This window comes from Macrosteles quadrilineatus, unplaced genomic scaffold, assembly GCF_028750875.1.
Source record: "Macrosteles quadrilineatus isolate MER2022 unplaced genomic scaffold, UCM_ALF_1.0 Scaffold_9__3_contigs__length_116548681, whole genome shotgun sequence".
Taxonomy (NCBI): domain Eukaryota; kingdom Metazoa; phylum Arthropoda; class Insecta; order Hemiptera; family Cicadellidae; genus Macrosteles; species Macrosteles quadrilineatus.
In genome coordinates this window covers 17,988,443-18,008,743 of record NW_026542602.1, presented here as the reverse complement: position 1 = coordinate 18,008,743, position 20,301 = coordinate 17,988,443, and the positions used below count along the sequence as shown (strand labels likewise).

General features: G+C 33.7%; 2 protein-coding genes across 6 annotated transcripts in view; one reads left to right on the top strand and one right to left on the bottom strand.

Annotated features, from left to right (window-relative positions):
- The window catches only part of LOC129002256 (fibrillin-2-like), a 157,414-nt gene that overhangs the window by 60,205 nt on the left and 76,908 nt on the right, over nucleotides 1-20,301 (bottom strand). Inside the window, exons 48-52 of the mRNA XM_054429923.1 lie at nucleotides 20,098-20,223; nucleotides 19,235-19,344; nucleotides 18,555-18,684; nucleotides 17,813-17,985; nucleotides 16,865-17,059 (exon numbers count right to left, since the gene is read on the bottom strand). Of these exons, the coding sequence (XP_054285898.1) occupies nucleotides 16,865-17,059; nucleotides 17,813-17,985; nucleotides 18,555-18,684; nucleotides 19,235-19,344; nucleotides 20,098-20,223 (734 nt within the window). The remainder of the gene's footprint in view (nucleotides 1-16,864; nucleotides 17,060-17,812; nucleotides 17,986-18,554; nucleotides 18,685-19,234; nucleotides 19,345-20,097; nucleotides 20,224-20,301) is intronic.
- LOC129002259 (uncharacterized) lies at nucleotides 2,116-13,931 on the top strand. 5 transcript variants are annotated; one of them, XM_054429932.1, is made up of 2 exons: nucleotides 2,116-2,210; nucleotides 12,176-13,931. In XM_054429932.1, the coding sequence occupies exon 2, from the start codon at nucleotides 12,177-12,179 to the stop codon at nucleotides 13,407-13,409; it is 1,233 nt and encodes a 410-aa protein (XP_054285907.1). In that variant the 5' UTR covers nucleotides 2,116-2,210; nucleotide 12,176; the 3' UTR covers nucleotides 13,410-13,931. The 5 variants fall into 5 exon arrangements, with proteins under 5 accessions (XP_054285907.1, XP_054285908.1, XP_054285909.1 ...); XM_054429933.1 differs by lacking the exon at nucleotides 2,116-2,210 and adding an exon at nucleotides 9,999-10,238; XM_054429934.1 differs by lacking the exon at nucleotides 2,116-2,210 and adding an exon at nucleotides 9,999-10,238 and having other exon boundaries at nucleotides 12,172-13,931.

Here is a 20,301-nt window from a genome sequence, read left to right as displayed (position 1 = left end):
ATCTTTGCACCTCCCTGAAGACTGCTCACCTATCTCAGCGCTTCTTCAATGACTAGATTAAATAATAATGGGGATAGTGCATCGCCTTGTCTTAGTCCTGTGTTAATTCTAAAGGTGTCTGAATATTCATTTCTCTACCAAATAATCTGTCAATTAAATTTTTTTTAGTTTTCTTCATGTCTACTGTTGCAAGGTTAAGTACTTAAGAAATTTTAATCATCGGATTACTTTTCTATAGCATATAAATTTGTGTTTCTATTAGGTAAAGTTGTTTTATGCTTAGTGGTGTATGGGTAATTGTTCTAAAATGACTAGATTTGTTCAATAATTGTATTAAAAAATGCTGCACTTTCACCGTTAAAAAAACTTTAATCCTCTGTAGGTATTTGATTTGTTTCATTGTATTCTACTTTCAAAATTATTCTGATGACTATTTCCTAAAGTCAAAATAACTTGATTGTCTAGAACGAGGAATATCTTATTATTTGTTATTATGATAGCAATATAAATAACTCCATTAGCTTTGAAGTGTCAGGATGTTTCAGTGTAGTGGTGATATCATGGTTATAAGTGGTTATTAGATTGACACTATTTACTGCAAGGTTCCCACTACACCAAGGCAGTGGCGTTGCTTGGTTAAATTCCAGGGGGGGGGGTGAAGCCTCAAATTTCCCAACTGCTTAACATAGATTTCCCAACTATTTTTTTTTGTTTAATCAATTTCTGTACTATTTTTAAAAATCTACAAATTATTATACTACACTGCAGTAACATTCAATTCAGTATTTATATAATTATATATATAGTTATATATATTATAGTTTATATTAGTTTTACATATATACAAAATTACTCAATTTCTAAAACATTTACCAATTCATAATGAAATTTTATGACTTGAACAAGTAATGTTTCAAATCAAAAAAATTTGCAAACCATTGTGGTAGCAGACGTAGCAGTGTAAAATTTTAGGGGTATAAAATAAGCCTCTGAGTACAAATTAGTATAGAAAAAATATTGTATAAAAAAATAATGAAATTAAAATACTTTTAGAAGTTAAGATCAACATTTTAACTTTCATAAATTTTACAACTAGGGTAGGCCTAAACAAGTTTGTAATGATGAAATATTAGGATGAAATATCAGTGTTGTGAATAATATTATTCTAGCCTATAGAAAAGAATAAACCTAAAATAAGACTCGTATAAAATAAAAACGTTCAACTTGGTTGATAATAAACTTATACATACAATAAAAATGTTAACCTTCATCTTCATGAAACTAGAACTTAGACAAAAATCAAACTTAGAGAGAGTGAAAGTCAAACATCAAATTTTAGGTTATGTTTTGCCCATGTAGATCTGTTTCAGAGTGATTAGTTGATTCATTTGTAAATCCTTAATTAGGAATGAGAAATAACTTGTGTAGATTTTTTAAATATATTCAGAGAATACATATTCCATTTAGGTTATTATAAAAATAAGAGTTTTAGAGGTAATACCGATACACAAAACCTATCTTTAATGTTATTTTAATCTGCGTATTAGCAAGTACGGAGTCAGTTAGCCTGCTCCAAATGCCACGAAAAAGGTATAAAATATATTTCATTAGACTGACGTGAAAAATATTTTAGAATTTCTTGTAAACACTAACAAACAACATAATTGAACAGAAGAGCTACATTGCTTGCACTTTCAAAATTCAAACTCGCAGTCTCGCAGACGAATCATTCAGAATCATCAACACAGGACAGGATCAAGGTAGTCCACATACGTCCAATAAGGAACAAAATTTCTCGTAAACGAAATTCCAACAAGCTATACCGCTAATTGATTATTGATTTCTTAAAATAAGGCGTGTTTAGCCATGGTTTAGCCTTGTTTAATCAAAGTTAAATTAAATAAAAGAAGCGTCAAGTTTATTTGTCCAAGTGAAAGAAATTTTTATCTTTGATGGATTTTTGCTAATATTTAAATTTTATTTAGTTTAAAAATATATTTTTCTTGTATCTGACTTCCCAACTGTCCCAACTCGTGGCAAGGAAATTCCCAACTTTTCTCTTTCCCAGATTCTAGGGGGGGGGAGGCTCCCCCCTACCCCCCCCCATTCCCCCACCACAAGGCGACGCCCCTGCACCAAGGCCACAGATGATTGTAGGCCCAATGTGTTAGTCTCCTCCATCACTGGACCTACATCCTTTCAAACACAAGGTATGCTTTTTTACTAATTTGTAATATAATTTTGAATTGTAATTGTTCATTTGAGTTCTGTTGGACTTCAGTTTGTGGAGGAAAACTTATGATCGGTTTAAAAACATTTATGTAAAGGTCAAAAATGTTATTTTAGATTTTATTACAATTATTTGTATATTAAACTTCAATGTTTTCTAAGTCAAATACTATTATAGTTTCAGCCAATACTTCTGAGAACGTTGTTGTTGTTTTTTTTTATCAATAACATTAGGCTTTTCAACTTGCACTTGGAAAAAATATACTGAATTCATTATTTTAAATAATTCTAAAAATATTTTAATAACTTTGATTATTTATTCGATTAGTTACAAAAAAAAAACAGCAAACCTGCAGACTAAGCTAATTTGCATTTTTCTATTTTTTTTACTTCAATATTTCCTTAAAAATGTTTTTTGTTTGCAGAATATTGGCAATATCTTTGCAAAGCCAAATCTAGCTTTTCAATCTAAGTTAGTATTGCTTCACACAAATGTTGATTTGAGCTTACCAACATAGCAATTTTTTTAAATTTACCCCAAAAAGTCACATTTATGATCTAGAACCTTGCTTGAATTTCCAAAAATGATGATATCAGGATAATGTTTCCTATTATTTGTTAATAAATAATAACATGTGTTTAAAATATTAACAAACAAATTTGTGTATTCACCAAACCAAATTAAATTAAATTAAATCTGTTACATTTAAATTAAATAGGAACTAGAGGGCCCATGCTGCTTCGAAGCGTTAAAATGAATATCATATCCGAGAAATAATAAAACTTATGATTTTTGGTCAAGTAATGCAATAGATAAATATATGCCAATGCTTGATGTGAAATCTGTGCGTGCATATCTTCAATTTGAGATTTCGATCATCAAAATCGGTCAGGTAGAAGAGTCAAACGAACTCGGAAAAGAAAAACAAAATTTTTTAATATATAAGATTGCAAATTACTCTTAAGGGTTTACTGTTGATTGACAGTAATTTTATGGGGTTTTGAGGAGATTTGAAACCTTTATGATTAGATAAGGAACCTATAAGGTAATCAGAAAATTGAGATACAAGTGGTGTTATCATTAAAATAACCAATCACAGTGTGTTTTTGTACTTAATTCCAAACTTAATTTGAGATAATGAACTGTGACTACACATTAATATTTAAAAACAAAAGTAGTTTCAAATATTTTAAAATAAAATATGTTTAAATTTTAAAAACCTAATGAATACCTGAAAATGTTTTTTAGGATACAAGACTTAACTGAAACCGGAAGGAGTCCAACCTGGCACAATGAGACAAAAATGTTAGGGGTAGCGGATTTTTATCCCCCTGGGCAAACGTGACGTCACAAAACAGGGGGTAAAATTCTGGCCGCGAACTTTTGAGTTTAGCGATATCAGTTCCATGGATTAAACGCGGAACGAGACTAAAGAAGTCCCCTGAGCTCCGGCCTATTCGTAGTTTGAAGGCGTTACGCTTGAACGTTTCGCGCGACAATTACTGTAGAGCCGTCTTGACGCTGCTCTGCTAGTTTTAAGGCTTAATTTTTGTATTTAATATCTGTATGATTTTTATAAATCTATGTCATAATATTTTTTTGCATAGTCATACAATCGAAGGAAACCCATTTTCTAGTGTTACTAAGGCATATTAATAACCTTTCTACTATATGATTTTTGTTTAGTTAAATATAAAAATACCAATAAAATACAATACAATAAAATCCTTTTTAAATAATTATTAATCTGAGTTTGAAAGCATTATAGCAGCTTGGAAATTCTACACTCTTGCAGAAAAGGGAAAAAGATGGACACTCTAGAGGAGTATGAAATATACAAAAGTTTTAACAACGTTAACACCCGTGAGACTATATTAAACGAAAAACTACAGTTCAGTTCCCACACCATTTTTAATTCACTCATCAATAACTCCGTCCATCCTACAACAGCTGATCCTTGCCCAATATCTCTTTCTCTCTCACACAACTGATAAGCATAAGCTGGTCTAGTCTGTCCCTTGCTACCTGTGCGGTCGGTCAGCTTTGTTAGAACAGGCCTGTTTTTTAAATGTTTGTTTTATGTATTTATTCGTGTCCGTACTGTGTTTATTTATTCTTCTGACGATGTTAACAACTGATCAACTCTACACTATGTACCTGAAGCTGACGATGGTGTTTTAACACCGAAACATGTCCTGAATAGACATATTTTATTGAGCTGTGACGGGAATTACGTAAGTAATTTAGTCTTACATCATGTCCAACAGCTCAGGGGAGACGTAGGAATTGGCTAACTCAGGAACTCGCTAACTCGGTCGTGTGTCGGAATTGGCTAACTCTGGAACTGGCTAACCGTCTCAGTCAGGAATTGGCTAACTCCGGAACCCGCTAACTCGATTTTGTCTCGCGGCGGAATTCGCTAACTCTGGAAGTCGCTAACCCGGCCGCGCCCACTGCACGGAGCGTTGCCAACCTTGTACGACAAAATAATCGTACACTGCCGTATTTCAAAATGTCAGTGTCAATAAAGATACAGTAAATGTTATTGTTTTTTGTTATCAATTCCACTTTTAGCAAATAACTAGACCAAAGTAATTCAAAGACAATTAAAAAATCATGAAAAAGTGTTTTTTTTTTATTTAACTGTACAATGGCCAGTTAAATGTTTATGATTTCGCTCTTAAATATAAATGCCATCAGTATAAAAGAAAATAATAGAATATGAAAAATATTGAAATTTCAGTTTAATTGGTACTAAATAATTAAACCTCTACGAAACTAAGCTAAAATACACGGAAGTTTTTAAACACGGAAAACAGATTTATGTTACATGTTATAAAACCGTTTTTAGATTGTACACCTAAGCACCACTAGTAAAAAATAGTAGAAGATATAATATTCATATAATAAAACGTGACACGATAATTTTTATTCACGATTCTTAATAAACGAATTGACGGATTTTCCTTATATGAGTGTTGGGTTTCCTTTATATTGCTTTCACAATCGATATAAACTATACCAAGCCATTGCTCGGTTCACCGTTGCCCAGTACTGAGCTTCACAATAGACAATAGCTTTTTGGATAAGGTCAAGTAATTTTAGCTATGGCCACCAATTCATAGAATTGTAACAAACAAGAATGCCTGGGTCCATTTAGAATCAGCCTAGAGAAAAACTCCAGACTTTTAAAAAGTAGGCCTACTGAAAGACGTAAAATTAATTTTAATTCAACAAAATTAAGAGGATGACCCCGGGTCTACACTAATAGCCTACGATAAAAGAAATTTACAAGTTGTATTTATGCATAGACTAACTTTTAATGCAATCCATGAATACATTAGGCCTACCACTTTATAATGTATTGATAAATATTTATTTAAATTCAATAGCTCTATTAAAAAATACATTACCACTACAATGTAATTCTTTAATGACGTTTAACGTGTAAATTTTATTATGATTTATGATTCAAGGTTACAAGCCCAGTATATAAAATACGAACTCAATATTTTTATTTGCAGAAATTTACAAAATGGTATTTATTCGAATAAAAGAAACAAATGGCGGACTACGAAAATAGATATTTCATAACATGTAATAGATCCAAATTAAATATGCATTTTTATCTTTTTGCATACCAATAAGCTACTAAACTATTTAAGTAAGAAACCCACATATAAAACATACTCCCTTATATTAGTACATATCTCATCCTTATTGATCAGCTGAAGACAGTTTTATTGTTAGTTCTGTCCGGTGCACTGTCTTTAGAGGTCGTGTTTTGTTTACAATCGTTTCTTGTTTTCAGTAATTTAAAACCTCGTTTAACCAAATAAAACGTTCTAATCACAACTAATAACACGTCCCCTAGTTATATAACCAAACAGTAAGGAACAAATCATGAAGTTAACTATAAAATAATAAAAACACAATTTTGTCGACACTAGCGATCAGTGTCACCGGACATGAACTAGACACGAAAAACGAGCTTCAAAGTTTACAATGGGATGTAAAGTTTACTTATGTTGGTTAGTCTATGGTAAGACTATAATGCATTTTCCACAATAATAATCATAGGAATAATGTTAAACACACTTCTAAATATATTTATTTTATCGACTACGTTGCTCTTACTCCTAATCAATCGTAGGATACGACATTATGGTACCAATACGATATAGGTACTACACTTTCGGCAACACTGGCCAAAAATATTCGTGCTTGGCTCCCATTGGACGACTCGAGAGGCTTCTGATTGGGAGTTAGCGAGTTCCGCCGAGGGACCGAGTTAGCGACTTCCGTGCGAGGACGGAATTCGCTAACCCGGCTCTAGAGCGGGTTAGCGGGTTCCGGAGTTAGCCAATTCCGAAACCGAACAAGTTAACGAGTTCCTCTCATCGACCAAATTTGAAGATAGGGCGTTTAACATGGGGTTAGCGAGTTCCAGAGTTAGCCAATTCCGCGGACCCGCTCAGGGGCTACACACATGGATTTAAACATTTCTGGAACGTTAAATTATTGTCCATCCAAGTTTCGTCTAGTTAGAAAATTTTCCTTTTTGTCCATTTAGCTTTCTTATCTCTCGCAAATACTTATACCTCCAATTAACGATGTCAGACCTTTCAATCAAACATTTTCTTTTAGGACCAAATTTCTTCCACTTGAACCCCATATCTTTTAAGAGACGCCGAAGTGCCCATTCGCTCCATTTAAAATTAATTCTTTCTCTCAAAACAGGTAATAGTTTTTTAAATGTAGGGACAATTTTTTTGTTCTTGTAAAAATCACGTATTACATCTACAATTACACGCCTATCAAAGCTATCTATTTGTAATTTATGGTGGTCAGCCTTCTTGCGTTTTTTCCCGGGTGTACAGAGTTTTTCATCGGGAGTTTGTTTGCTGGCTTTTCTAATTCGTTTAATAGTTTTTTTCTGGAACTTTACAACAGTTTGCGGCACGTTCTGTTGCCGTTTCTATCGGCACTAATAAATTTTTGTCTTTACATTCGTTGTCACAACTCTTGATCACCCGTCTAATTATTAAATCCCTCTCTCCACTATGTATAGTAGCATGACGTTTTCTTAAATCCATAGCTACAAGGACCGTCCAAAACAAAACGAACTCACTACGCGAACACAAGAGACTGCAATGAATCGAATGACGTGACCACATGATGATAATCCACTTACCAAAACAAAGATATGAGTAATTATGTTTACAACAGTTGTTTACAGACAGACATCGAGGCGAGGCGCCCATGCTTAGCGCCTGCAAATAGTGCGCGATACCCTCCAAACATAGCTGCGTATCGCTCTGGCTCAAGGGACTTCTTTACTCTTGCGGACAGTAAATGTATATTTTCATGGTTGTGAATTTAATCAGAACACATCAAATAAAGACGTAAATCAAACGCAAATTCCTAATATCAAAATTAAACAGCGAATTTTGTTTAGTTAGAAGAGATTACAAAATAAATAAATAAAGATAGGCTACTTAATAATAAAATGTTAACAATTAAATAAAAACAGAAATAGGAAAATCAATCATTCTTAATAATTTCTATATCTGGCCAGGGGGTAAAAATCAGGGGGTAAAAATCCAGCCCGTACATCTTCAGTTGTCTAAACGCTAGTTATATGGACAGGGGGTAAAATTCCGGTTTTTATTGCTAATCTAATTAATCACACTCTGTCTATTTTTGTTAGACCTCCAAATCTGCGGGGGTAAAATTCTGGCAGCGAACAAACTTTCAAACGCTCAGGTTACTACGTCATAGTGACGTCAACTTTGCCCAGGGGGTAAAATTCCAGGGGGATAAAATTCCGGCAACCCAAATATTACACTAGGCCTATTCACAAAAATAAAAACTTCCTGACCACAATTATTGGACCTAAAGATATTATTTTTTCCAAATTGAACTTTCCTTTGTAAAAGTGCTGTTGGTGACAGTGAACTATTCTAATAGTAATGTTTGTGTAAAGTTTAAGGTTTTAGTGAATTTCCCTACAAGGGAGATGTGATTACTGTTGGTTGCACAGAAAGACCTAGACCTGGGATTGTTTTACTTTTTTTGTGTCCCTAGAGACCAAAAACACGAATTATTGGTCAAATTTGTCCTGTATGTATTTATACAGAGTAATTTTTGTCCAATTTTGATAAAAGTTTGACATGAATATGTAGAGCTGGATGAACTTGATTGAGTTTGCAGGCCAGCAGTCAGGGTAATGAAAACGGGGTGTTATAGGTAGTGATGTAAAATACCTGGGTATTTAAAACTCGGGGTAAATACCCATAATCCAGAAATACCCGGGTATTTTGGGTATTTATGAAATCGATTGAAATTAATTCATATTACCCCTAAATATGTTATTGTTATCATTACATGATAAATTAGGATAGTCTATAACACCTTTTACAGTAACTTGAAGCTTTGCTAGTACCTTTTATTGAATGATTTAGCACTTTTTTGTTTTGAAATCAAGACAACACCTATCAGAGAAATAGTGAACCTAAACCTACTTCTACTGCTATTAAATTATGATAGTTAAAATTTGTATTGTGTAAATGGCTTGGAAGGCTAGACAAACCCAGAGTCTGATTGACATAGGCAGGATGGCAGAATACTGAAAGTACAATAGACTCCCTCTCATCTGGACTCCTCGGGACCGAGGCTAGTCCGGATAACGGGTTTTCCGGTTAAACTGATGTCCCCAAAAATTTGTATCACAAGTTTATGAAATTAGTTTTTTTTTATAGCCTACCATTGATACCAACAAAAGATCTAGAACGAAAATATTATTAAATCCTGCCATCCTACAGATTGAATTTTAATTATTTTCTTAAGTTGTTTACACATAGGCCACTACTATGTTAAATTTTCCTATTTTTCTAAATAATAACGATTACTTTACAAATTATTTTTCTTCACTTTCAATAAAATAAATTCATCTATCTATCATTGAAATAAAAAAAAAAAAATTATAAGTAGTCAGGACCAGTGCAACCATGAGACCAGGGTATTTATGCTTTATGCTCAGACCTGGGTATTTATGGTGATTATACCGAGAAGTAAAATGCTAGTAGTGTCCATATGAAATTTTGTTTAACACATTTTATTATCATTTTAATATCCTTACAGGGTAATAATTGCAAAAAAACATCTCAATCTTCTCTAACTTTAATACAAATTATAAATGCCCAGTTTTTGGGTATTTACCCGGGCCTGGGGTAAATACCCAGGTAAATACCCAATTTACATTTACCTACCCACTGGGTATTTACCCGGCCCACATCACTAGTTATAGGGTTTTACATTTAAGAAGTTGTGTGGAGAAGAATATAATTAACAAAAATGTAACAATAAAATATTTGAATGATTTTTTTACATTTAGAAGAAAATTGTTGTTGGCTAAGTAATTACAAACATAATATAATATATATATATATATATTGCATATATTAATACATTACACCCTTATCAACATATCATCAAAAGCATAAATAAAACCTTTATAATAACAACAATTCACAAAGTGTTCAAACCTGATTAAGACAAGATAGCATTATTATGAGTTCTTAGAAGTTGATAAAGAAAGAAAACAAAAACAAGCCTGCTATCAGTCACAAAGTTATGATTAGATTGAAGGTCCCCAGCAACTAGCAGTTGAGTGACAGACAAGTACATCTATAGTCAGTGTTAACTGGCATGGCCAAACTCAAATCTGATGATGGAGAACTGACGTGCAATAGTTATTTGTGCAACTAGTGTGCAAAGTGGCACTTTGCTGCACATGGAAAGTTTTTGAGTGCAGCATAGGGACTTTGCACTTGCGATACACATTATATTTTTCCTACAGTTACTATAAACCATATAAATAAGTAGTCTTTCAAACACTATACAAAACTTTTTTAGGTTAGGTTAAATCCAATAAAAGAACACTGTTTTGTGTTGTTTGATTAAAATAAAACACAGGAGTGCGGAAAAGAAAAAGAGTGCGGCAAAAGTGAGTAAATGCAGTAATTAGCTAGTTTGCGTGCTAAAAATCAGTGCAAAGAAGCCCACTTTGTCAGGTAACTGTAGTAAAAATTAAATTGAAGATCTTCATTTACCTATTCCTAACTTGACAACTCTCAAATCTGTAGGATTGTGTGGTTATATTTTTTTGTAAAACAACATTAACAGAATGTTTATCCTATCCTATATATAATACGAGTAAAGTTTGAATAATTGTCAACTCGATCTGGGAATCGGCCCTAACAAAAACGTTTATATTTATGGAATAACTAAGTTCTGTATCACTGAGCTAAGTTTGGCAAATTAATATGATATAACATATCCCAAGTTAAAGCATGCGTCGCATGTCATAAAATGTTGCAAACCAACGAATGTCACCAGCTGGAAATTTCTCTGGAGAGTGGAGGCTATCTATTGTATTTTAAGCATTGTAGCCTATGTTAACTGTACCCAAGACTGTGATGATTTTGAAAAGTGTATAGGGATTTTTCTCCTAAACTGCCTAAAAAGTTTTAAAATGTTTGTGTTGCAGCGTGTCGTATGTCGACAAATGTTACAAAACGACAAACGTCAAAACTTGAATTTGCTCCGGAAGCTATCTATCCTTAAGCATTATAGCCTATATTATCTGTAGGCATACACAAGAGTGTGATGACTTTAAGTGTCCAGGGTTTTTCTCCTAAACTAGGCTAGGCTATCCACATTTTTGTGTGAATAGGCCTAAGTAATACAACTAAACCAAGCCAAAACAAAAACTAAATATACAGGAAATATTTGTCAATGGAAACCCCAATCAAGGGCTGCAAAACAAGTTAAAACTACTCATTATCCAACCCTAAAGTGTCTTTTGTATAGATAAAATAAATACTTAACTCTTGATTTGATGTCAATCAATATTTTCATTAATTATGCCATATACACCATAATGGTGTTGTTATTAGGACAATTTGTTCTATGAAAGCGTGTAACATAAGGTATTTTAAATTAAAGCTTAAATTTATTATTATTTATTCTTTAATGTTTAGTTTCCCGAGCAAAGCTCGGTCCCCAGGTACTAATAGTTATAAACAGTGCAGAGCATGTTTAACAGTAGTGTACGGTAGCTGTTGATAGCCAATTCAAAATTGAAGTAGTAGCCTACATTCCTATCTTTAGAAAGTGATAATCTACTCTTTTTACGCTAGCTAATTTGGCCACACACTTTAAAAAAGTTATTGTAAAGGAATTCAAAGGATGTTTAACTTTCCAATTTTTTTTTTACATACAATCAACTTGGTCTGAGCAAAGATTATTTATCACATTATGTGGATATTATATTTGTATGACCTATGAACACTACCCTTGTGTTTTAGTCAAATCAAAATTTATGGTATACTCTGTTTATATATTTGATTTTGAATTAAAATTAAAAGCTAAACTGGTAACTTTGCTTCTAAACAAGAGTGATTTACCCTAGTTTTTCAAGGACAGTAATGAAGTCAATTATAAAAGAAACGATAAGTAGCAGCTACTACTGTTAAAATCCTCATAATTCATTGGAATAATATAAAATTAAGATTAGAAATTAGCTATCTTAAATTCGTAAAAGTATAGGCTACAAGGTTTCTCCTTGTAAAAAAGTCTGTACCTTTAGGTCAAACAAAATTGTATCCATAAAATTACTAAAATAATTAAAAAAAAAACAACTTTTAATCATACCTCGGTTTCCATGAACATCGACCATATAAGATAATTTCACAGCTTAACTTTGAAAACTTAGGAGCAGAGCCTAGGTTGATACAGCAATTGTTATGGAATTATCAAAGATTTAGGCCTATAACAGTTCTGGTTTAATACTTTACCTACATGTTTTGAGAATTCTTTAATTCACCTTCATGTAGCCTGATTTAACAAATGCACCACTTAAGTTTTATCCTTTTCAGCCAGAATGACACAAAAGCTGCCAGAGTGGTTGGACAAGACATTCCTACAAGCTGCTCTTCAAGGAGGAGAAGATAACGAGCCCAAAGTGACAGTTAATGATTTTACTGCAGAACTAGCGGTAGCGGCCGGTAACAACTACACAAGCCAAATCTTCAGGGTGGTCGTGAAATACACAGCAAATGGATCAGAAGATAAATCCACAACTCTTATTGTTAAGGCACCTCATACTCAGATGCAAGACATGGGAGCAGAACTTGGACTAGGTGAATGGTTCAAGAAAGAACCTGTACTATACAACATTATTTTGCCAAAAATGAAAGAAAAGATAAAAGTCGACTTTGGCCCTAAAACATATTTCAGTGCACAAAAAAGTGTGTTGGTATTTCAGGATCTGAAAGAAACAGGGCACATCATGTGTGATAAATTTAAACAATTGGATTACACTCATTGTGAGGTAGTGTTGAAAAATTTAGCGAAGTTCCATGCCGTTTCAGTCGCTCTTCACAGTGAAAATCCTGAAGAAATCGAAACACTCGGAATAGAGCCCATATTTAGGGAAGGTAATCCCATGCAACAATTGATGGAGTCACTTTTGGTGTTTGCGATAGAAATTATCAAAGAAAGCTTGAAAAATACAGAGAATGGTGAACCTGCCTTACAGTTTTTGCTTGGCAAGCAAGAAACACTGTACAATTCCTTGATAGAAATTGTTAAACCCAAAAAAGAAGGTTTGAATGTTATGAACCATGGAGATTTGTGGAACAACAATATGATGTTCAAACACTCAGAGTCAGGAGAAGTGGAGGAAGTAAAGTTCATTGACTTTCAAGTATTACGATACACGAGCCCGGCCATCGACATTCTGTACTTCATCTGGACCAGTGCAGACGAAGAAGTGCGGGAAAACAGACTACAAGAGTTGTACGACATTTACCTACAAGAACTCAACGAATGTCTAAAACTACTAGGATGTGAAGAGAGGTACACTTCTGAAGAGTTATGGCAAGATTTAAAGAATTCGGTTGACTTTGCTCTTGTAATTGCATGTCAAACTTTGCCCATGACATTCGCTGAAGAAAAGGATGCTCTTGACATGGCTGAATTCGACATGAAAGAGTTTGCAAACATGACTAACAGTGGTGATATGGACCCAAATTTACTGAGATTATACAATGGAAAATATTACAAAGCCAAAGTACCAAAAATCATCCAACAAATTTACCAGACCTTACATTAAAAGTTGCTCTAAAGGTTAATGTTCTAGCTCTTTGCACAGATATGTTGTTGAGAGGAAATTAGTATTAAAAAGACTACATTTTTTTTATAAACATCATCTTGACAACATAAAACAAAAAAAAATATTTGTTGTAAATGTAAATAAGTTGTAGATAATGATATCATTAATTAATCAACCTTAAAATTTGTCACATATTTTAAAATCATGTGTTTTACTAACAATTATATTGTGTTATTATTTTATTCAATGATGACTCACAATTAAAAATCTATTATATTATTAAAGTGATACAATCAAATTTTATGTAAACGGTTAAGGCCATTTACCAAATAAAAATATAGGCATATGACACATACAAATGAAGCTTAGAGTGTGTAGACTTGCCAAAAAGTATTGATATGGACGAATTTCCTAAGGGCTCTGCCCCACAGGCTGATTTCCAAAGGCTACGCCTGCCATGCTTCCTAAGTTTACATGATTTAATTTAATTTAGTTAATGAAACAGCTGGTCAGTACAATGAATGGTGTTTGTTTATTTACTCTAAAAATATGTTTGTGAAGCTTTATGTAGATTTAGGAGGGTTATGTTTGGTTTTAAAGAAAGTTTGTATACGTTTTGTATAGGATTGCGCAAAGTTTCATTTTGTAATTTATATAGTAAGCTAAATGTAAAGAGGCTTGACTAAAGTTGAAGAATTATGGTAAAACACGTCATTTGTGAAGCATCAATATGAAATAATTTATGTTATTGCTACACTAAGGTATGTTGTCATATTCTTTTGGATCTATTAACATAAAAAAGTAGGGGTTTGAAAGTAAGCAGGTTTACACTTTTGAATCAGAGTTTATATTTTCAAACTAAATCATAAAGTTGCCGTATTTTAAAACACACATCAGGATTGCTTTAATAGCTCTCTAGGGCACATTTTCTTCCCGTTGCAAAGCACGGGTATAGCAGCTTGTATGTATATCAAATAAAGCTGATCATATCAAGTACACACGAACATTTTTTTTGCAACTAAATATGTAATAAGGCTCACAGTATCAATTTAACACGAATTTTCAAAAAGAATCCATAGGAAGGGGTACGGTAATTTCAAATTTATTTCCTCCTGGAAAGTTAAGTATAGAATAGAACCTTATCTATTCAGAACACTCACATGCAAATGCCAATGATGTGTTTTATTTTTCTGCCTTGACTATTTGACCCTTTATCAAATACTACATGCAATGTTCAAAACTATAGCTTTGGGTGACTATCTGCAAATTTCAGGTTAGGAAAAGAAACATAGAAAATTAAATTTTATGTTTTATGTTTACTGATAGAAGGAAAAGCTCTATTGAATGTATGTGTTTCCCTTATATAGACTTACTTCAGTAACAACTGGTTGACGGACAGTACAGATAGTATCAAAACCAGGGTTTGGACCATTACCTTAGACAAAAATAGGAAAACTCCCCTGGCGTAGAAACAAAATAAAATAGAACAAAACTATTAAATTATTTCATCATTCTTAAAATCTACCTAAAACTATATTTTTTTGATCAGTTGTTTTTATAAGTAATGTGAAATGTAAATGTTATAGAAATTTGGAGAACTTTAAAGAATCTATCTGTTCATCACAGGGCGTCTAGTTCCATTAAAAAAATTCATGACAAATTTAATAACAAAGTTGTAATTTTTGTTATCCAACGCTCACCTTTCAATATATTTTGCTATAAAATGCAGACCCTGGAGTTTCGACACTGTAAAATCTAACCTTGGTAATCTGACACAATAGACGAATTGTGGATATTTATAGGCATGCACAGTGGATGCGATACTCCCTGGTGTGGATTAACGTCCGCACAGGTGAGTACTACGACTATCCGCAGTACTATCCTGATAATTAGACCAATTTGTATATAACAAAGGCAAAAATGTGGTTCGGATTCCACTATAAACTGTAGGTCGCTTAGTTGCCATTAGCTGTTTGGGCTATTAATTAACACCTGTGTCTAAGGAATGTTGGCCTTAGTCACTAACAAGACTAAAGATCCCGCCACTCACCCTACACTCACCCTACACTCATCTCCATTCATAATTGGCTTAAAATTCCTACTTTGTATGGTCGCCATTTCATTTAGAAGTACAGTCTAACCTTGATATAACGAACCTCGATATAACGAATTCCTTGATATAACGATTTTTTTTAATCCCCTAGAACTCTCCATAAGACACAATGTATATTTTACCTCTACATAACGAACAAACCATAACAACGACCTTGATTTAACAAATTTTTCGTGATTTCGGCTAAAATAAGACACCTCAATATAACGAATTTATCATTGTCAGAACCTCTACATTGCAAATTTAACCTCTGCATAACGAATTGTCTCCGTCTTTCCCTCGATATAACAAATCCCCCACCCAATTATTGTTTTGGGAAATCTGTTTCTTTATCAAATGAAATGGAAAGGTCACGTCATCCCTTGCGCTAACATTCGTCTGCTCCGTTTTACATCTTTGTCTGCTGTCGCTGCGCACGCTGTGTTGCAACTGAGAACTGAACTGATTTCATTCACTGATGACTGATGACGACGTAATGTTTAGTAAGCTGTGATTGGGCGATATGGGAAAGCTATGGTGAATTGTACAATTTTTGGATAAAGAGAAAACTAAGAAAGAATATAAAAACAAAACCAAAGAGAAAGAATAGCAACATCGTTATCTTAACATTCCTTTTACGAGTGTTTTTATTATCCTTAAGTTGGCTATGATTATACACTTTTATAATGGCTTATCTAATACTTTATTGTTTTCAATACGATTTGTTTAAACTAGCAACACCAATGCTATAGTTAATGATTATTATTGACATTCCTCTGTTGTGATAAATCAGTACTGTACTGTAAGTATCCTACCGGCCTATCACGAGCAGTAGCTTACAAAACTTTCTACTGTTTTGTTTTATTCTTTACATGGTTTTTGACTACGCAATACAGTGTTTGGCTAGGTTTTAGGAGGGTTAGAACAAGCTGTGATTTTAAACTTACAGTTTTTAACCTGTACCAAGGTCAATGCCATTGTCATGATTGCGCAATATTCAAGATCCCTCCCCTTTATTTTGCCGAATAATTTAGGTTCTACTGTACAATGTAAACACTGTACTGTAAAGTACTGTAGCGTAGCCTATGCTACTTTAATTGTATTTTAATGAGGTCAAATCCCGACCTATATTGACCGACGCTGGTTCTGAACCTCGACTTAGCGAAATTCCTGCAAACCTTACCTCTATATAACGAATCTCGTTTTAACAAAATCCTTGATATAACGAATATTCAGTTCGGTCCCTTTAGATTCGTTATACTGAGGTTGGACTGTATTAAGTATTAAATAAAAAGAATAGTATGTACGGTAGTCCACTCAAGTTCCAAACCAAAGCTTACATATTTACCAAAATACAAATTACCTGGATGCAGACAAGCATTGCCTGGTCAAACTGGAAGCCGTCTGGGCAGCCACACCGGTACGAGCCAATAGTGTTGAAGCACTTCTGATCCCCACACGGATTCTGTGAGCACTCGTTGTCATCCACACACTGGTTGTAGTACACATGTTGCAGGAAACCATCCGGACAACCGCATCTGTAGGTGCCCATGAAGTTCTGTAACAAACAACAAATATGATTTATTGAATACTTGCTCTTCCTTTGCTTCATAAGATGTGAGGAAGCAGAATAAGAGGTTCTACTGTATAAAACAGTTACACATTCAATGAATAACTTCTTAATCAGCATTAATTTTTGAGATTGGTAGATCTCAATACACTTGCTAGATACACTCGATAGATACACTCGATTGTTCACAAACCCCCAGAAAAAATCACACGACAAATTTTGTCTCTATAAACCATTCAATACACAGTGCTTTCAACTGCGCCTCCAAATTGCAACTTTATGTTTTGAAAATTAAAACGTGGCAACAACAATAGCTGATTAATGCTGATTACTGTTGAAGGGTACCAAAAAAACTTGAAGACATCAGCTTTAAAACTAGCTATAGTTGACTTTTCTTTTCTACAACCCTTGGTAACACGCATATTAAGGTGTAGATTCAGTTATTCAGTTATTCATTCATTCATCTATTCATTCATTAAGTAAACTAGTGGTAGTGCTGGACGTTGGAATGCAATTTTGATAAAATAGATTGAAATGGATTAAAAGCACCTTGCAAACCATAACTAATCTACATTAGTAAGTGTCTGTGCATACAACAATACAAAGACTTAAAGTTGGTAAAAATTTGCACAGTTAAATTACTAATCTTTGTAGTTCAAAAGGGTTAAATAGTGCTCAAAGGCAGTTTTAATAAGGACAAAGAAAGGCCACAGGGGCATCCCCCGTTCCACTCATCCTTACCTGACAGCCATGTTCACACTTGGAATCATCAGTGCACTCGTCTGCGTCTTGGCAGTAAGATCCTGTCTTGTCCAGCTTGAAGCCCCGGGGACACAAACATCGGAAGCTGCCTAGAGTGTTGACACACTTGCCAGGCAGAGGACACATGGCGTCTGTCTCACACTCATCTATGTCTGTAGAAAATAAAAGAGTAATCAAATGCCATAACTGTGTTTGGCTTGTTCAGAATTATTATTCATTTAATAATATCTGCAACAAAGTGCTGCCCAATCGTATGTTAGTCCTGATGATGACCAGTGTAATTAATTGGCCAAAATGTATAGCCATTATATATAATATTTTATATGTATTTACTGTCTGTATATGTTTGCTGTATTGTTGCATATAAAATTGTGTCATTTTGCTTGTAAATATGTTTAAAAGCTCCATATTTATTTGAAATTATCAAACCATGAAAGTAAACTTTGGGGAAAACAGATGGAGAAATCAATTAATTTTGTCTGGCTAGCTGAGTGTTCATAATGCTTGCCTTCAAATCTAAAGGTTGCTGGTTCAATTCCTTGTAAGGTAGAATCTGGATCCAAATGCTATTTGTCATTGGGCTATCAATTGATAATGCTATCTAATCTAACAGAAGATCTAACAAGTAAGTTAGATAGTGGGCGGTTCCCTTCAAAAATGTAAAAACAAAGCCAATTGCATTAAGATAATAAAACAAATAACAATAAGGTAGGTGACTTACCCAGACAATGGTCGCCGACCTGGTTGTACCCTGAAGGACAAGCACACTGGTAACTGCCCTGAGTGTTAACACATTGATGTTGGCACACATGCTGTCTTGTGGCACACTCGTCCAAGTCCACACAGCTCACCTGAATATCAGATCAGCAAAGGTAATGCTAACATACAAAATTCAGACAACTCTTGATAGTCTTCATATCTGGCACTAAAAGTACCGGGAGGGATTTAGATTAGCAGTATCTTTATCGGATTTCAGTATTTTTAGGATTAACGAACATTATGCTAAATTTATATTTATAATATAACCTAAGACAAATCAAGTTATGAATCCTTTTGTGTGTTTTTCTGTTATTTGGCTTTGAATTAAATCGGTTTGATATTATTTAAGAAAAAGAATATTTATTGAATACAAACCCTAGGCGGTGTGTAAATAATTGAATGATTGTTTTAGTGTTGAGCACGGCTCAATATTATTGAATAGGCCTAATATATATTCAAAGTTTCAAGCAGATAATAAACATAGTGAATCAAACCCCAATGACAACAAAATATGTCATAACTATTGTGTGGTTTTGTTGTTTTAATTTATACTTCAACCTTATTTTCAAAACCTTCATGATAAGGATTGTAATCATCACAAGTGTGGCCTCAGAATATAACACTCCAAACTCTTTAACTTACACCATCAGAGTGCAAAGTGTATCCTGCAGCACATGAACATGTGAAGCTGCCCTCAGTGTTCTGACAAGCGAACTGACACGGGGAAGGCTTCTGATCACACTCGTTAACATCTGTAACATATAGGATGGCATTTAATGTGACAATAATTTAGATGGAAGAAAAAAACCCAGTGGCTCATTGCACACTTGCATGTTTAACATAGAAATGTATAGTATAACACTACTGATGTATATGTAAGAAAATAAATAAAGTGTAGGCTTTTTCCTTCAGTCCGTGCTATGCATCTCTACTTAAAAGTTTTACTAGTAGTTCCTTATTTCTAAGCAGTTAAATTTAAAAATTTTCCTTTGTCTACTTTTTAAGATTTCTGGAAAAATATTTTTAAGATTAGTAACATTTTTTAGAAATTTTCAACATAAAAAGAGGTTATATGTGATTTAAAGTGTAAATTTAATCAGGCCAAACATTAATTAGAATTCTGGGCTACAATCAGCGATTTAGTTACATACCGTTTTAAGGATGAGAAAACTACAACTAATTATGAAAGTAAATGGCTAGAGGGAAGAGAGAGTGATTTCAAATACATAAAAATCTAACTAAAGTGCACCAATGACGACCATAACATTAATTTGTGAAAAGCTAACAAACTCGTGGTCTTTAAGATCAAATTGTGTCACACCACTAACATGTACTATCATTTGTGACTCTTTATAGATAGTCATCTTCAGTCAAGAAGGGCTGCTAATGTGTTCGCCATGTTAGTAATGTGACACAGTGGTTTCACATTAAAGGCCACAATCGTGTTATTAATACTAACCAATGAAGCCTTATTTCTATTGTCAATAAACTATGTTTGACCTTACCTCTACAGTGCTTGCCAGTGTGGTCCGGCTTGTACCCCTTGTTACATAAACAGCGGTATGAGCCGAGAGTATTGATGCAGCGGCCATTGCGACACAAGTCTGGGATTGTCTGGCACTCGTCAATGTCTGTCAACAAAATGACATTTAGGTTACAAAATCCAGCAGGACCTAAAAGGCTGGATTAAATAAATTTTAGAGTTTACC

Bases quoted from the DNA above. Each gene is read 5' to 3' on its own strand.
- LOC129002259 (XM_054429932.1), top strand. From the start codon at position 12,177: ATGACACAAAAGCTGCCAGAGTGGTTGGACAAGACATTCCTACAAGCT.